Source organism: Prosopis cineraria, unplaced genomic scaffold (assembly GCF_029017545.1).
Source record: "Prosopis cineraria cultivar Desert tree isolate PC_DT_omini unplaced genomic scaffold, ASM2901754v1 PC11, whole genome shotgun sequence".
Taxonomy (NCBI): Eukaryota; Viridiplantae; Streptophyta; class Magnoliopsida; order Fabales; family Fabaceae; genus Prosopis; species Prosopis cineraria.
In genome coordinates, this window is record NW_026555342.1 from 45,805,838 (window position 1) to 45,823,372 (window position 17,535).

The 17,535-nt window shown below is 31.2% G+C and overlaps 1 protein-coding gene and 1 pseudogene across 6 annotated transcripts; both read left to right on the forward strand.

Annotated features, from left to right (window-relative positions):
* The first annotated feature begins 664 nt into the window (after window positions 1–664).
* On the forward strand, window positions 665–12,798 carry LOC129287013 (uncharacterized). 6 transcript variants are annotated; one of them, XM_054923146.1, is made up of 8 exons: window positions 665–817; window positions 928–1,019; window positions 1,273–1,303; window positions 1,415–1,542; window positions 2,843–2,868; window positions 2,973–3,028; window positions 3,108–3,171; window positions 8,157–12,798. In XM_054923146.1, exons 1-7 carry the CDS (start codon window positions 777–779, stop codon window positions 3,160–3,162), a joined length of 429 nt encoding a protein of 142 aa, XP_054779121.1. In that variant the 5' UTR covers window positions 665–776; the 3' UTR covers window positions 3,163–3,171; window positions 8,157–12,798. The 6 variants fall into 6 exon arrangements, with proteins under 6 accessions (XP_054779121.1, XP_054779120.1, XP_054779122.1 ...); XM_054923149.1 differs by lacking the exon at window positions 8,157–12,798 and adding an exon at window positions 1,120–1,186 and having other exon boundaries at window positions 767–817; window positions 3,108–3,482; XM_054923148.1 differs by lacking the exon at window positions 8,157–12,798 and adding an exon at window positions 1,120–1,186 and having other exon boundaries at window positions 784–817; window positions 917–1,019; window positions 3,108–3,482.
* A 1,221-nt stretch (window positions 12,799–14,019) lies between these two features.
* On the forward strand, window positions 14,020–16,566 carry LOC129287012 (zinc finger CCCH domain-containing protein 48-like; annotated as a pseudogene).
* Window positions 16,567–17,535: the final 969 nt, after the last annotated feature.

Sequence of the window (17,535 nt, forward strand, 5' to 3'; positions counted from 1 at the left end):
TATATTAAATACTTTTACATTAATCAAGAAAGAGTAAAATTAAAAAAAATTGTTCAATTATTACAAAATATCTTATACTTTGGATAAAACTTTTTTTCTAGAATATATCCTGTAAATAGGACCCAAGGGAGTTTTTTTTTTTAATAATTAGAAAGTAAAAAAAATTGTCAGAACTTCAAACTTGAATGATATATTTTATACACATTAAAAAATAATAAACCATCATGAACCTAACCCTAAATCTAATTTGGTGCACACAATTGTAAGAAAGGTACCATGAAATATAAAATTATAATAAACTTAAAAATAGACATATGATATTTTCTTGTAGTCTTAAATCTTAGTTATATATATATATATAATAATAATTATTAAAAATGCACATAAATTTTTTTTCTCCAAAAAAATACACATTAGTCACTAACTGATATGTCATCATATAATTAACATTACTATTGTGTACATTAGCATAATTAATATTGTTAATATCATATTAATACTTCTCTAAAAATGTAAGGATTTAAAGTTTAAATGGAGAAACTGGAGAAATTGATAATACTACAAATAAAGTGTAGGACTGATAGTAAATCCAATTGAAAGTTACGTTTTTTTCAAATATATATAAAAACATTTTATCGTGGCACCAACTCACTGCAGCCTACATCCCGCAGCACTAAACCCGCTGCGAGCCAGCACTACCTACAGATTCACGCACCAGGTACAAAGTTCAAGCTTCTCTGCCACTCACCAAGAGGAAAGCGAAGCCAATCACCGCAATGGGAGCCGATGTTCAGCGCGTCACCTCCGCAAGCGTCGAGTTTAGTTTCTTTCAACCCTTCTTTACTTTGGCCAAAAAAAAAAAAAACCTTATTTACTCTCTCTCATTCTCTTATCCTGTATTACCGGCGCATTTTAGCACTATTCCAGGTCGACGGCCTCATTGTGTCCGCGGTTGGACCGGGCCTTCTCGTCCTTGTTGGCCCCCACGATTCCGATTCCGATGCCGACGCTGACTACATGTACTTGAGTACTTCTACCCCTATCTTCAATTTTTAAGCGGAATTTATAATTTATGGTTTGGGTAGTCACTTTTTTTTTTTGGGTCTGCTTTGCTTTCAGAAGTCGTAAAGTCTTGAATGTGAGATTGTTCCCCAATGAAAGTACAGGCAAAGGATGGGACCAAAGTGTAATTTATTTCATTGTCAAATGTTAGATATCAGTTGCGGAGGTTGCTTTGACCGTTTGTGTAATTGGGCTTATCTTAATTTGCAGGTAATGCAGATGCATTATCAAGTTCTATTAGGTACTGGAATTATGTTTGCTAATTCGATTTTTCTTAATTATTAACGAAGAACAAAGTGGGAAGGACTTTATTTGTTATTTTACTAAACGAGTAATATTGGTTTTGTGACAGTGACTCAGTGGGTCAATTTACCTTGTATGGATTACTTAAGGGAAACAAGCCAGGTTTTCAGCGAACTCCTTTTATGCTTCTTTGGTTGATAGATTCAAGGAATGCCTGTAACACTGACGCAATAAAAGGTAAGTTTCAATTGTATTTCACCTATCAGCCGAAGGCACCTATTTCTTCTTCTTCTTCTTCTTCTTGTACGGAGAGGCATTTTTGTTTGTTGCTCGTTCGTTTGTTCATTCATGGTTAAGAAATAGCAACCTGGCGTTTACCTTTGTTGTAATTAACAAACTCCAACTTTATAAGGAAATGAAATGTTGCACTTTGAGTATGATGATTCATGGATTTGCTCATAAGTACCTTCCGTAAGGTTGAGTACACTTTTAGCTTATACCTTGTATATGTTGTTATAACCCAACGGAAAATTGGCATAAACAAAGTGATCTGGAGAAGATGTGTAAATCGATAAATGGTGCAAATTTCGCCATCTTTGGAATGCCGCAAGTCTCTCACCTTTTCCCAATGTAGAACATGGGGGTCTTATTATCTCTCAAAACAATTGATATTCCCATCACGACTCATGGTATTAACAGAATTTTTCTGGTAGTGAAGATTAGCAATTTAGCATAGCCTAGTATAGCCACCAAATCTCCCACTACATAGTTATCAGTCTCATTGTTTAGCAAATTGATGCAGAATTATTTCACTTTTCCTTCGTTCCATTCACTACCGAGGATGTTAGCTCCAATCTAGCCAACTAGCATTGACAAAAATGAAAGAATCTGTCTGATACTGGAGAGGAGAAGAGAGAGGGATTTGGGTGGACAACAGAATTCTCATGAATGCTTTGAATCTTGATGGTAGTAACTACTCTTGTTTGCCAACTCAGTGCAAACCCAGATAATTCTATTTTGTTAAGATACCATAGTATTCCCAATTATTAATGACTGTTCATTCATTATTTAATTTATAGATTAATGACCACAGTGTTCCATAACAGTTGTAATTTTAATTCATTCTCGTCAATGTCTTCTTTTGTGGCTTATAAAAAGTATCAAAGGAATGCCAACCAAATTTTTTCTTCGCCTCAACCAAATAAGCTATTGTTAATTGAAAATTTTTTGCTATTTCCATTGTCTTTTACATCTGGGATTAACCACTGACGGAAACCCATAATTCATCTTGCCACTTTACTAATTATAAAGGAACAGACGGTGAGGCTACAGTTATCATGACGAGTGGTCAATTCTGTTGTGTTGTATAATTTGATAGACATCGATTCATTGGAAAGCTTCTTCTCTCTATTTAGATTGAATTCTCTTTAAGGAGCCTTGGTGATGTGTGTGCCCCTTTCCTTGAATGCATCTTGTAAATCTGTTGAACTTAATGCTATGTCATGTTCTGATTTTAAGATGCTTCATATTCTTGCAGATGGAGTTTTTGGAGCGATGATGAAGGTAAGCTTATGTCCGTCCAATTTCTTTTTAATGATGAATGCGTCGGGTGTTGATGTCTAACGGCTACACATGTTAACTGTCCTCATATTTGTGATGGTGAGAAGGTCAGTTTGGTTAATGATGGACCAGTAACAATGCAGCTTGATTCACAATCACCAGAGTGAGTAGAATCTTGGTTAAAAGTGTTTGCGTTCGGGATTATAAAAATAACAGCTCCATTGACAATTCCATCAATTCAGGAATTCAGTTGATGCCATGCCACAGAATCTTGATGTAGTGGTTGGCCGGCTTTGATGGAGAAAGGTGTGAATTTTTACCCTTAAACTATGAAGTAGAGTTTGGATCCTGTTTTGCCAAACTAATATTTTTTCCTTATCTCTAAGAAGAGCATCATTTTCTTCCTCTGGTAGATTACTAGATTTCTTGATTTTGGCTTTACCGGCATTGGCTTGGAGTCATACGCCAATGATGCTGTATTGTGCGTACATGGAATTCTGAAGTCTCTGTTAGGAAATCTTGTTATAGCTGTGCCCTTATGTTTACACTTGAACAACAGAACAAGACATTAAGCCTGTTTAATCTCAAATTTATTTTAAGCCTGTAAAGTTGAGATATTTTAAAGTTTTGGATTAAATTTAGACTTTAAAATATGTGTTTCTATTTTAAAATTATTATTTATTTTAATTATTTTGAATTTTAGAGCATTATAATTTGTATTTTAGATAATGAATATGTAACATTACAATGTGAAACTTAATTTTTAAAAAATTAAAGGGAAAATAGCAATTAGGGACTCCTTATGGCCATTAATTACAATTATGGCATAAATTATTGAAATCTCAATAATGTATTATGGTCTTTATTTGAAATTAAAAACATACATGAGTTTATAAAATTACCATGAACTTGAAAAATAAAGAAATGATTGTTGATGAGAATATTATTAATCTCAGTTGGAAAACTAATGAACAATAGTTGGGAATGGATTGTTTCTAAGTATGAAACTAAAATTTATTTATGAAGCTTTTCAATGGCACTTGTGAATATATAATAGTCACTAAAAAATTTATCAAAAATCACTTTTGAATATGAATCCAATGACTTGTAAATTTTTATGTTTGTTATTGTATAGATAGATCACTTGAAAAATAAAGAAATGACATTGTTTAAATTACCATTATGAGATTGAAGTATTGTTAATTTTAGTTGGAAAACCCATTGACAATAGATTGTTTCCCAATATGAGATTAAAATTCACTTTCGAAACTTTTCAAGGACATTTGTGAGTATACAATAGTCATCTGAAAATTTATTAAAGTCACTTCTATGGATATTTTATACTATTTGCATTTTTTAATTTCAAGTAAGAATCATGGTTCATTATTATAATTGTAATTAATGATCATTGGGGGTCCCTAATTGTCATTTTCCCAAAATTAAAATTGAAAAAACAAATAAACGGTCTCCTAGGTCCAGTTGTTTCTTGACTTTATGTATTAAAAGTTATTTCAGTAGCAACTTTTTTTTTTAATTGTTTATTACCCTTCTACTTCTCCACAATGTAAGTACATACTCCCTCCGGTCTTATTTATAAGACAATTATAAGTAATTTTTGGTCTAAAATATATAATACTTTGTAACAATTAAACTACTTTTTTCAAATTACCCTTTATTAATTAGTATGAAGGTATTTAATATAATTGTATTATCATTCAAAGCTAGTGTAAAAATGAAAGTATAATTTTTTATGATACCAAAGAAAAACTAACTTTTCTTAAAATTTGTGAAATTGTTGAAAGTATCCTATAATAAAGACTGAAGAGAGTATAATTTATTTTATTGCACAAATTATTATGTTTTATATGTTGAAAATATAAGCATCAAATTATTTTTTAAAAAAATATATTACTATGCATAAATTAAAATTTTTAGAAATAAAAAAAATATGTTGGGTGGCATGCCAACTATTTTAGAATTTTTGTAATTAATAATTTGTAATTTTATTGCATGTTTTGCATATATATATATATATATATATATTTATTATAGGTTCCATATTCATCATTCATTTTTTTTAAAAAAAATCCTATAAGTTGAGACATATTATTTTCTATGAAGCTTTCCTTATATGGATATATATTTACATTTTATTATTTATTTTGTAAAACATAAAATATTATCTATCTTTCTTCTTTTATATTATTATTTAATTGGGTCAAATTTGAGTATTGTTAAGTTTAATGGAAGGTAATTTTTCTCAATTATATTTTCTATATTTACATGGGCTTGACCTTTATGAAATTCATGGATTATCAATTTTGAAATATCCATTCCCATTTTTTTTAACTATAGATCCCACATTCATCTTTTTTTTTTTTCATGGGAGAATGATTGATAAATCCTTTTAAGACAGGAAAATCACAATTTGATCTCGCGAAATATAATAATGACAATAAGGTTTTAAAAGATTTTTTTGAGATTAAATTTATGTGTAAAATTACTTTAGTACCCTTTTGCAAAATTGGTAAACACATTATAATTAGTCTCAGTAGGATAGGTCATTGTATGGAAGCATAGGTAAGGAATTGTCTGTATATGGTTGGATAGGACTCATAAATAGTTTTAAACTGGTCGTGAGCCAAATTTGCTTCTATTTGCTATAGTTGTTTTCTTACTTTAGAAATTTCATTTTCTTTTCTGAATACTCTAATCCAGTATATCCTTCCTTAATAAATCTGCAGAGTTTTGTATCCAAGTTTTTTTCTTGTTTACAGAGTCCTTGATATAGATTATTTACCCGATCATCAATTTGATTAACCTATCAAGGCAGGCTTTCTATTGTTGTTGTTAAATGATCATGTTTTGAATTGATTTTGTGTGAGACCCTGTTTTGGATGACAACATTCTAAGAACTACTAGTTTAAAGCTTCCTCTATAGGGGAGACCGGCTTAGGAGTGCCTTGAGGACTAACTTTGTTTGTGATATGAAATGTCTGCTAGTGACCTTTATCTTGTCATCTATTTTTCGCTCAATGGGGGGAAAATTTTCCTCATAGGGTCTTATCATGCAATACAAGGCAAGGCACAAACTTGTGCAAGCAGTAGAGTTGGGATGACAGGTTGTGGCTTCTCCAAAGGGAGAAGGTCTTTGTCGCCAAGTTGCTTGAAGAGTTCAAAGAGAGTACTCCTTTTAGTAGGAGAATTTGGAGGGCCCACCCATTTTCTATTTGTAATATGTCTAAGACCATAGTCATCATCATCATCCTTTGGTGGATGCTTGTGCTTGGATGGAGATCTAGGTTGCTTAAGCTTTCTAGTTCTTCTTTTAGAACTAAAATCTTCTTCATCATCATAATAATTCCATAGATGGTAATCACAACTAGGGTCATATATTTTTAGGGCACAATCTCAAATAAAATGACCATTAATATAGGAGACATAAACTAGTTTGGCCTCTAAGGTAAACCACTCAATTGAAAGGTCTCTTTCTTTCTAATGAAAGCTATGGCTATTAACAGTGTTTTTCTAGAGATCTAGTTTGGATCTTGAGTTTCAAGCTTTTTGAAAATTGATTTGATAGTACCATCTTGAAGTATGTAAAGTGTAGGGGATTCTATGGTGTGAACATCCCTCTAGACATGAAATTGTTTTTCATAGTTGTTGATCCATTCCAGCGGCATCCTTTGAGCAAGTTCTTCTTGGGCTGATGTCTTAGAATTTGGATGATCGATGAGTCACTTGGATTGTTTGCAACTATATACAAGACATCTTTGGTTGTGTTGGGAAAGTTATGGTCAAATGAATGATCTTGAAGTTTGAAAATCATCTGGTGATGGAGGGTGGCCATAATAGCTTCTTGTTGTTGTTCAGCTTCATGAATTTGGGTTTAAACTTTTAGTCTAGTAGAGAGAGTGGGCTCTGTGATCTTGATGTTAAAATTGGGGGCTTTGGTGAGAACTGCATTTTCTTGCCCGAAAGTTGTTCAAATGGCTTTGATTAGAGCATTTTCATATGCTTTATAAGTAGTATCAAGCAAAGATGCCTTAGCTGTAGATGCTATACTTTTTCTCCTATGAAGGGTCAAAACTAGGTGGATAGCTCTAACATGAAGGTGAGTATGCTCTTGGTTGATCCAAGTATTAATCAATGGCTAGGCAATTTCAAGAGTGATGTACTGTTCAGTTGTAGTTGTTGGAATACCACACCGATCAAGTTTAGAGGATTGGATAACCTCTTTGGTTGGAGTTTGTTTTGTATGAATTAAACACTAATTCTATGAGTGAAAGAGTTTCCTCTATGGTAAAGCTTACAAGGGTTAAGGAAAGGTAGTTTTATAGGAAGGGCACGGGCATTTTCTGAGACAATGGAATACTTTTTTTTTCCTCTAAAGAGAAGTGCCTTTTTACAGAGGTGGGAATTGGATCAAAAGAAAAGGCTAAGGAAAGATGAATAGGTTCAAGTGAAGTAGAATTTTTAGAGATTTCACTCATAATTTTTAGGTTCTTTTTACTCACTTTTCATTAATAATATCTTGTTTTTGTCAATAAGATTTTAGGCTTTGATACCATTGGGGTGGCATTGATAAGCGCTAATCCCAAAGATCTCTTGAATCTACGTGTCTTAGGATACATCGATCTAGGTAAGCTTTCTCAACACCTCTTTTGGGCAAACTCAATTACTTTAGAATCCTCAACCCCTTAACACATAAATTCATAAGTCTTTGAGCATAGTAACATGTCTTCACACTTATGAATCATTAGTTAAATTCATTGTGATGCATAAGACTCTTAAAGAAAGGCAAATGCAAAGCATACTTGAATCTTAATATGATAAAAATAAGATATTAGAGAATCGGGCTTTCAGGAGAGGAGAAAGAGTTTAGAAATATATGTTTAAGAAATATATGGATTTTTATTTCCCAATTGAGTTCTATTTTACAACATAGCAGAGATTGTCTTTTATAGATGAAGGGAGAAGGATAAGGACAATGCATCTATTATTACAAGATGACACATGGAGATATTCTTTTTCAAAAGTAAAGTTGGATATGACATAAAGCAAATCATTTTGTTAAAAAGTAAAAACTATTTTTGACAAAATTATTCAAAGATAAAGTTGATGTTAACAAAAGCAAATATTATTAAAGTAATTTTTGACAAAGTTATTATGAGACAAAAAGACATGGTAGACATGATTAAAGTAAAACAGATTCTTATAATTATCATAGGCTCTTGTGAATGCATTTTTAATCTAATAATAGGTTGAGCCATCTTTTTTCTTCCTTTCAGCGCCATCTGGCAGTGGGACTTTTGAGAATGAGCTGGTTTTCATCAAAATCTTGATCTATATCTTAAGATGGTTCAATGACAGGTATGTCTTTTAACTCAGGGAACATCTGGTAGATCTGAGTTTTTATTTTATATGGGTCTTGGCTGTTTGGAGGCAATGATGGAAGAGTGGATGATGATGATGCTTTCTGATAGGATTTCATCCATATAGCATATCTTCTTTAAATAGCAATACTGAATAGCCACTCTAAAAACTCATATTGGACTGAGGGTGATAGATCATCAAGGATAATAGGCTAATGAGGAATGAGACCGAAAGATGTACACCTGAGATTGGGATCTACTACTGAGGAATTATTTATTTCATATAAAAAATTTTTAATTCACTTAAAGTTTAATTTTCATGTAATGACTAGTTAGTTATAGTCTTCTTTAAATATGTTTGGTTGGCCACATAGAGTTTTCCTTTGCTGTCAAGATGATAGATAATAAAGAAATAGTAAGCCTTTTGTCCACTTAGTAGCACCTTTCAATTTTGTTCTGACTCAATTACTTGTGATAATTCTTTATGCCATTTGGATATTGGTGCGAATCAGTCAAGAAGCTTCTAAAGGTTTAATCCTTCATTGGCAGTGTATTTTGTAAATAGATGCAAGTTTTGATTATTGAGAAGTAATACTTGTTGAAGAAGAAAATGGGAAGACATTACTGTGGTCATGCTAGTGGTGAATTCAAACCATCTGAAAAACAGTACCACATTGCCTATAAAGTTCTAACTGTGAAACGTGGCATTGAAAAATTCAATTTTAATCTCAGCCCCTACATTTTATAATAGAAATGGGCAACACATCATTTCCAAAAATCCTCTATTAGAATAGAAACATTCTTCCTAAAGCTCAACTCCTTTGATGGGAAGACTGGTTTTTTCATTATAAATTCCCAATTTGACGCATCAAAAGAAATCACAACACCATTGCTAATTGTCTCATCAGACTCCAAAAAAAGATCAGCCTCATAACTCTTTGACAAATTTAGCCTCTTTTTATCCTTAGCATCATGTTTAGCCAACTTGCTTTTCCCCTGGTCATTTTCCTACCTCAATCTCTGAAGTCTAAAAGTTAGCTAGAAGAATTCTTTTCTTTTAGCTCCACCTTCTTAAAATAACCAAGCTCAGCCACATCTCGAATTCCTTGATATCCAAATGCCTTACTTGGCAATACGTTTCATTAGAAGCCCTATACTATATGAACTTGTGCTACCTTTGATCTCTTTCAACCTTTTACATATGTGCCTTAGCTCTTCCTCCATTAGAAATATATCATTATGTGACTTAGCTCACCCTCAGTCTAATATGAGTTTTTAAAGTGGCTCTCTAGTATTGTTATTTAAAAAGGATATGCTACATGGATGGAATCTTATCATGGAGCATTGTCATCTACTTCTCTATCATTTCCTCTAGATAGCTAAGAACAATATGAGATAAAGACTCAGACCTACCATCTGTTTCTTGAGTTAAAAGACACATATGCCATTGAATCATCTTTGGATATAAATCAAGATTTTGATGAGAACAAGCTCATCCTCAAAATTCCCACTACCGGATAGCGCCAAAAAGAAGAAAAGAGATAACTCAACCTGTTATTAGATCAGGAATGCATCCATAAGAGCTTGCAATAATTTTGGGAATATGCTTTACTTTAACCATGCATGTCATGTCTTTTTGTTTTATAATAACTTTATCAAAAGTTACTTTAATAATGTTTGCTATTGTCAGCGTCAACCTTATCTTTGAATAAATTTGTCAAAAGTAGTTTTTACATTTTGACAAAATGGTTTGCTTTGTATCATGTCTAGCTTTACTTTGGAAAAGAGTGTCTCCGTGTGTCATCTTATAATATTAGAATCCGTCTTTCTTCATCTATGAAAAGGAGTCTCTACTATTTTGTAAAACAAAACTCATTTGGAAAATAAAAATTCATGTTTTTCTTAAATATGTCTCTCTAAACTCTCTCTCCTCTCCTAAAAGCTTAATTATTTACTATCTTATTTCTGTCATATTAAGATTCAAATATGCTCTGCACTTACTTATCTCTGAGGATCCTATGCATCAGAATGAATCCAACTAATGATCTATAAGTCTGAGCCCATGTCACTATGCTTAGAGATCTGTGGATTTACGTGTTAAAAAGTTGAGGATTGTAAAGTGACCTGAGTTTGCCCCGAAGAGGCGTTAAGGGGGCTTACTTGGATCAATATGTTTTAAGACACGTAGATTGAGGGGATCTTTAAGACTAAGCATACATGAGTCCCGCCCTTAATATCTTTTGCAGGGAGGTTACTTTTAAGGATCTTTTTCCAAATAGCGTATACAGTGAAAATCTTATACTAATTCTTCTTTTAGTAATAAGATTTTTCTTTAAATGGCTTTCCATACCCAACTTGTAAATGATATAAAATTAAATAGTTGATCTTTGCTGATAGAAAGTTGTCATTTTCTAATAGTTTTAGTTATTAGTGGAATCACATTTGTAAATACTTATACTGAACTTGTGAACTATATCAAATTAATTGGAAATTTGGTAGATGGTGGAAATTGCCAAGAGATGTGATTTTTTAAATCCTTTTAATCATTAGTGAAACCAAACTTGTGAATTTTTATATTAAATTTGTAAACCATATAAAATTAATTATATATTGGTATTAAAGTAATTTCATACAAAAAATTAATTTCAACGAAGTTTTTTGGGAACTCATCATTATTATCACATTTTATGGAATCAAATTGTCCTTTTCATGTTTCAGTGGAATTTATCTGTCATTCTCCCTTTTTTTTATTATAAGCCTTTTATTAGTTTTAATTCTCATATATTATATCATAATTTTCAAAATTAATTTTATTTTATTTTAAAATATTTACTAAATAAAAATTTCAAAAAACAAAGTCATAAGGGCAAGTGAAATAGGTACTGTAAATCTATAATATCCATTCACGGATTGTTGATTTTACCATGAGGCTTTTATTTTTTTTAATTCTCATTTACCATATCATAATTTAAACATTTATTATATTTTATTTTTAAAAAATTTATTATTATAAAATGTAAAAAAAGTCATATGAATAAGTCACACTATAGATCTACATGACTCATCTAAGGCAAAATAGATAGATTTTTTTCTTTGGCAAACATATAGATAAATTTAATAAAAATGTAAAAAAAAACAGAGAGAGAGAGAGAGTGTCGGATTGCACTTCCGCAAATGTTTATTTAATATTATGGACTAGATAAACCACTGGACTAGATTTATTATAACAAAATATGAATATAAAAATTAAAAAATATTTTGGAGTACTTATATTTTATTATTTTATGTAAATTAAAATTTGAATGATAATTTATTCTATTTTAAAATTTGTTATGCCTATGCATATTAAAAATAGGGTAAAATGGCAAATTTGGCCATGAAATATTTTTCTAAGAGCATTTGGTAACTTAAACTATCTGGTAGTGAAACATAAATTCTCAACTTTTAAAAATAAAGCATTTAGTAGTGCACTGTTTGTAATAGTACTAGACTTAGCCTCAACTTTCTTAAGATGGTGGAGGTTGGAGGTTCGAATCTGGAAAGGTTCTAAAAGATTTTTTTTGGTAAGGTGAAGAATAATTCAAGCGACCTTGGGAAAAGCTGGCTTTCAATGCAGTGATGTGGGTTGGCCTAATTCAAAAGACTCTTGGTGGGATGATATGTGGGGTTCACAATAATATGTGGCACTTCATATTAGCATGCATAAAATGTGTAAATTTAGTCATAAATTATTTTTCGAAGAGCACTTGGTAGCTTTACTATAAAAACAAATCATCCTATACTTTTTCATCAATTTTGACCAAATATTGTTTATTTTCTTACTCATGAGACTCACAACGCATTAATTTCTTCAATTTTTTTGCCATTATTCTTAGTCTTGACTTGGGAAGAAGTTCAAAGAATTCATATTTGAAGAAGACATTCACGAGGATGATGTGAATGAAATAGAAATTTGATTTTACTACGCGAAAGAAAAACTTGATTCTAGCTTTATTTAGTCATGAATTATTTCTTCTATTTTGTTGGCCCATTCGTGAATTTTTTAGATCTCTTCTTATCGATCTGAGTTTGAGAACGAAGGCAAGAAGATTGAAAAAATTGACTCGTTGTTGGTCTCATAAATATAAAAATAAACAGTGTTTGATCAAAATTGATAAAAATTTGTTGAATGGTCTGCTTTTTATAATAGAAACTATCTAGTGCTTCTGAAAATAGTTCATGAAAATTTCTTGCTTTACACATGCTAATGCGGAGTATCACATGTCATTGTGGGCCTCATAGAATGTCCGTTGATTAAAGTTAATGATGGGTTACTGGATGCTCTATTTTTAGAAGTTGATGACTTATTTCGTACCACCTAATAGTTTAGAATGCCATATGCTTTTGAAAAAATAACAAGTGATTAAATTTGTACCCTTATCATTAAAAATATAAAATTATTTTAAATTCTGTTGTCCTAGATAAATTAAAATTTAATGAATAATTTCTATTTTTCAAGTATGAATGAGAATGCCACTCTTAGCAGCAATGCTTTGCATGTTTATCGTTAGAAATTAAATCATTTTATTCAGAATTCAAAAATATTAATCTATCTATTTATTTTCTAATATAGTATCTATATTTCGGTATGAATTTAATTATTTATTAAACAGTATAATTTTATGTTGAAATTTTTTAATTATTTTCTATTATATTTTATTTTGAACTTGAAATTGAAGATTTATTTAACTATTTAAGTACTTAAGGTTTGAATACTTGGATAAGTGTCTAATGATAAAAAAAATTAAATTTATTGAAGAAAATCTTAACGACGACATCTTAAACATTCAGAATTAAAGTTATCAATTTTATATTACTTTAATTTCTAATTTTAATAATTTTACAACCTGGTAATTGTACTTTGATTTAAATTGATAATTTATTTAATCGTAAGACGTTTAAATCCAATTGATTATTAATAGTCATAAAATTATATTTAAAAACATAAGTAACTTCCTTTCCACTAAAAAAAAAACATAAATACCTTTAAAATAAAAAATAGTGAATACGCATCATATGTATGGTATCAATAAAAAATTATATGATATTTTATTTTGAACTTTGATTATATGAGATACGTTGGCAGATCATTTAACTTAAAAATCATATTAGATTTCAGATTAAATTTTCCTTCTCTAAGGATAGATTTCTGGTGTTTTTTATTTTTTTGTAAATTAGAGGATCTGTTTTTATCTGGATATATAGATGTATTGCTAATGAAAAATAACAATAACATTGAAGCATGCAAGGCAAAAATATTTTTAATTTAAATTGTGTTGTTTGTTAGACTTCATCCGGTCATTCTAGTGAATTTAATATTGTTAGTATTTCAATTTGAATTTAAAATAAAGGCAAATAAAAAATTGTTGAAAATTATTCTAAAAATAAAAAATGTATAGGATTTAACACTTAGGATTTAATTTATGTTAGGTAAATTCCATCAAATCTCTTTGGGAGGTTAAACATATCTAATTCGTTGAAAGTTATACTGGATGATAATCAATAAAGTTCAAAAATATTGAATATGAAACCGAAGATTCAGGGGACTTGAATATACTTGAAATATCTTGTTAAGATTTGGCTGGTCATACTGTAAAAAGAGAGCGAATGATGCGAGAAGGAACTTTGTGAAAAAGTCTGCGAGCGTGTGACAAAAGAAAGAGTGATCGTCACTTCGTGTGAGAGAGAGGGAGAGAGACGAAAGGTGATCGAGAGAGAGAGAGAGAGTTGATCGTTACAGAATGAATACAAGGGTCGCAAGGAGAGGTGATCCGGTTCCTTGTTATAGGGACATCAGAAATACCTCAAGGTTTCTGCAGAATCAGAATCAAACTTCAACTGCACGTACTGGCAAAGCCGATAATGGCGCAAGACCCTCTAAGCCCAAACCCCATTCATCGGCAACAGTTTGCAAGTACTGGATCAATGGAAATTGCGCACATGGCGATCGTTGTTGGAACTTGCATTCCTGGTTTCAGGGACATGCCGTTTCTCCGCTCACTAAGCTCCATCAACACAAGAAGGTATTGACTCCATAAATTGGTTAATCATGTTTAATGGGTTAGCTTAAGCCTATATAAAGGCTAGGGAAATTAATTGTAATATCTCATGGTTAGTCCCCATTGTTTGGGGTTTGTACATTTAGTTTGTTGTTGTAAACCCTTCAAAGTGAAGGATTACTTCTGTTGTAATGTTCTATCATAATCATCATATGAATCTATTCATTTTTCTTCCATTATTCAAGTCTCAACATTTGTCCTATCATTTTATAAATTGGTATTTTTGTTTGAGTACTAAACCTTAAACGACGACTCTAGATTGTCACCGGAATTACACTTCCGGTTGGATCGGACAAACTATTTTCCAGTAGCACTGATGGGACAGTTCGCATATGGGACTGCCATACGGGTCAATGTGTTAAAGTTATAAATCTGGGTGCTGAAGCAAGATGTTTGATCAGTGCGGGTCCGTGGCTTTTCGCCGGTGTGAGCAATACTGTTAAAGTGAGCTCTAAAACTTCTTCATTTGTTGTGTCTCTCATGTTTTCATGTGTCATACTTTACTGACATTGATTGTGTGGTTGTTATTAATTATTATGAAGGCTTGGAACATTTGCTGAGCTCACTCTTGACGGACCTAAGGGTCATGTACTTTCCATGGCTGTTTGCAACGATATACTTTTTGCTGGAGCAATGGTAATTAATTGTTTATTAAATGTTTTACCAAGTTCTTTTCTATGTTTTATATACACATTTTACTATGATCTCACTTTGCCTTTATATCATGTGTAGGATGGTGTTATTTATGCATGGAGTGCCATTTCTGATGCAAATGTCCCATTCAAACCATTGGCAACGTTAAATGGCCATAGCAAAGCTGTTGTTTGCTTAACTGGCGGACCAGGGGACAAGCTCTACTCCGGTTCCATGGATCATACCATAAAGGTATGTGCCTACAAATGAAAAGATTATCCATATTTTAGGCGCCAACGTAACCCCATGTCGTTTTTTTGTTGTAATATCTTACTATAGAACTAGTTTAGACAGCTAGTCTGTTATAGGTTTTGATGAACTGTAAATCTCTCTTTATATTTTCGTATCATAAATTTTCTTAAAAAAATATTGTTTCACAGTCTAATACTATTTTAGTTTGAAAACTGAGCTCATTTGAATTAAAACTGAGATTATTTTGTTTTCTGAAATTATATTATATATATATATGTTGTTGTTGTTGAATTCGTTCGGAAAGTCTTAATGGATTTCATTTTATTTTCACGTTTGGGACCTCAAGACATTACAATGCACGATGACGTTGAAAGGGCACACAGATGTGGTGACATCTCTTATCTGTTGGGACCGATATTTGTTCTCAAGTTCACTGGACGGCACAGTTAAGCTTTGGACTATAACTCGAGAAGAAACTTTGGAAGTAGTGTACACGCACCATGAAGAACATGTGAGTTTGTGTAGATAAATAGTATATATTATTGCTCATCCAGCATTGCTTTTACGACTTAATTTACATCTTAAGTAATAACAATAGGTACTGAAGCACTGCTAATTCTTCTTACTCTGAAACCCCTCTGATCTAATGTATAGTTTTTGTTGATGCTGCAGTGTGTGGTTAGAATTAATGGGATGATTGATGCAGATGGGAAACCCATTTTGTTTTGTTCATGCAACTACTCAGTGGGGTTGTATGAAATGCCATCGTGAGTTGATTTATGTTTCTTTTTGTTTTTTTTTTTGTGTCAGTTTAATATTATGTTTGGGTTGATGACAGAGTATAATGACATTGTGCAATTCATCTAGTTGATCTCACCTAATGGAATAATGCTTGTTGTCGTTGTTGCTTTATATTGTATGCTATCATATCAGGCGCTGATATTGTGTTTCTTGTTTGATCAGATTCGGTGCGAGAGGAAGATTATTTTCAAAACAAGAGATTCGAGTAATAGAAGAAGGCCCTGGTGGACTCTTCTTCACTGGAGACGGAACTGGTTTGCTCACTGTCTGGAAATGGTTGGCAGAGTCGCAGCCTAAGATCGCATCTTCATGATTCCCAATCTTAATTATGTAGTTTAATTTAACCATAGAATTGTATATATATATATATGTATCTTCCTCGTCTTGGACAAGATCAATCATAGCAAGATTATTGATGTGTTTCAAAATATTTGTTTGTAACATTATATACATATGTTCGATTTCTATTATGAAATGCCCGTGTGGGGCATCAACAATTCTTGATCTAAAGATTGTATACATTCATTCATATTTATATTCTATCATTGTAAAATCTGTATAGATTTATCTTAATTATTAGTTCTGATTTTTTCTATGGATGAACTCTTTGTGCATGTTCCACACCCAACTTATTTAACACAATTCTCTTGTTACTTCTATGAAATCCCTTACCCATGAGCTTTAACCTTACACATGATAATGAAAGTAAAAGCTCCAATAATATCATATGCTTACAAATCAAATTTATTTTTGGAAAAACACAATTACCGGTTTTTATATTTTTATTAGATTTTTTTTGTCTTTTAATTTTTTTTTTTTTACGTTTTACGTTTTCAATTCTTATAGTTTTCACAATATTAGGTGACATTTGTTACTTAAGCTCCCGTAGTTTTTGTATTTTTAGTCTCCATAATAACTGAAAATATTTAAATTATAAAATTTGATAAAATTATAGGGGCTAATCAATTGTGTTTTCCTTTTAGTTTTCAAATATTGTATGATAAAACTTTGGTAGTTTGGTTCCATTTTGGGTTTCTATGAGTACAAAGGATTGAATTATAAAGCTTTTTTTTTTTTTTTAAGGATGTCTATTTTTTTTAAAACTAGACACAATAGCTTTAGCTAAATTTGACGGATCAGTTTGAATAAGTGCGCAAAATCTTAGGGTCAAACTTAAGAGTTTAAAATATTTTTTTTATTTTAAGCTTATTTAGGCCGTCCAAATAAGCAAAAAATCTAAGCCAAGTCAAACTCAAATTCTTGAATTCCTCTTTCATCATTAATAAAATAATGTAAAAATTAAAAATATTAATTTTTAAAAATTAAAAATTAAATTAGATAAAAAATAAAAAAATAAAATAGCATAATATTTAACAATTCAAGTATTTATACTAACTTAGATAAGCTTGAAAGCCCAAGGGATTAAGGGCCAGTTAAAATATTTTAAATTCAATTTGAATAAATTTAACTTGAATTGAACTTACTGTGACAAATTACCAACTCTATTTTTA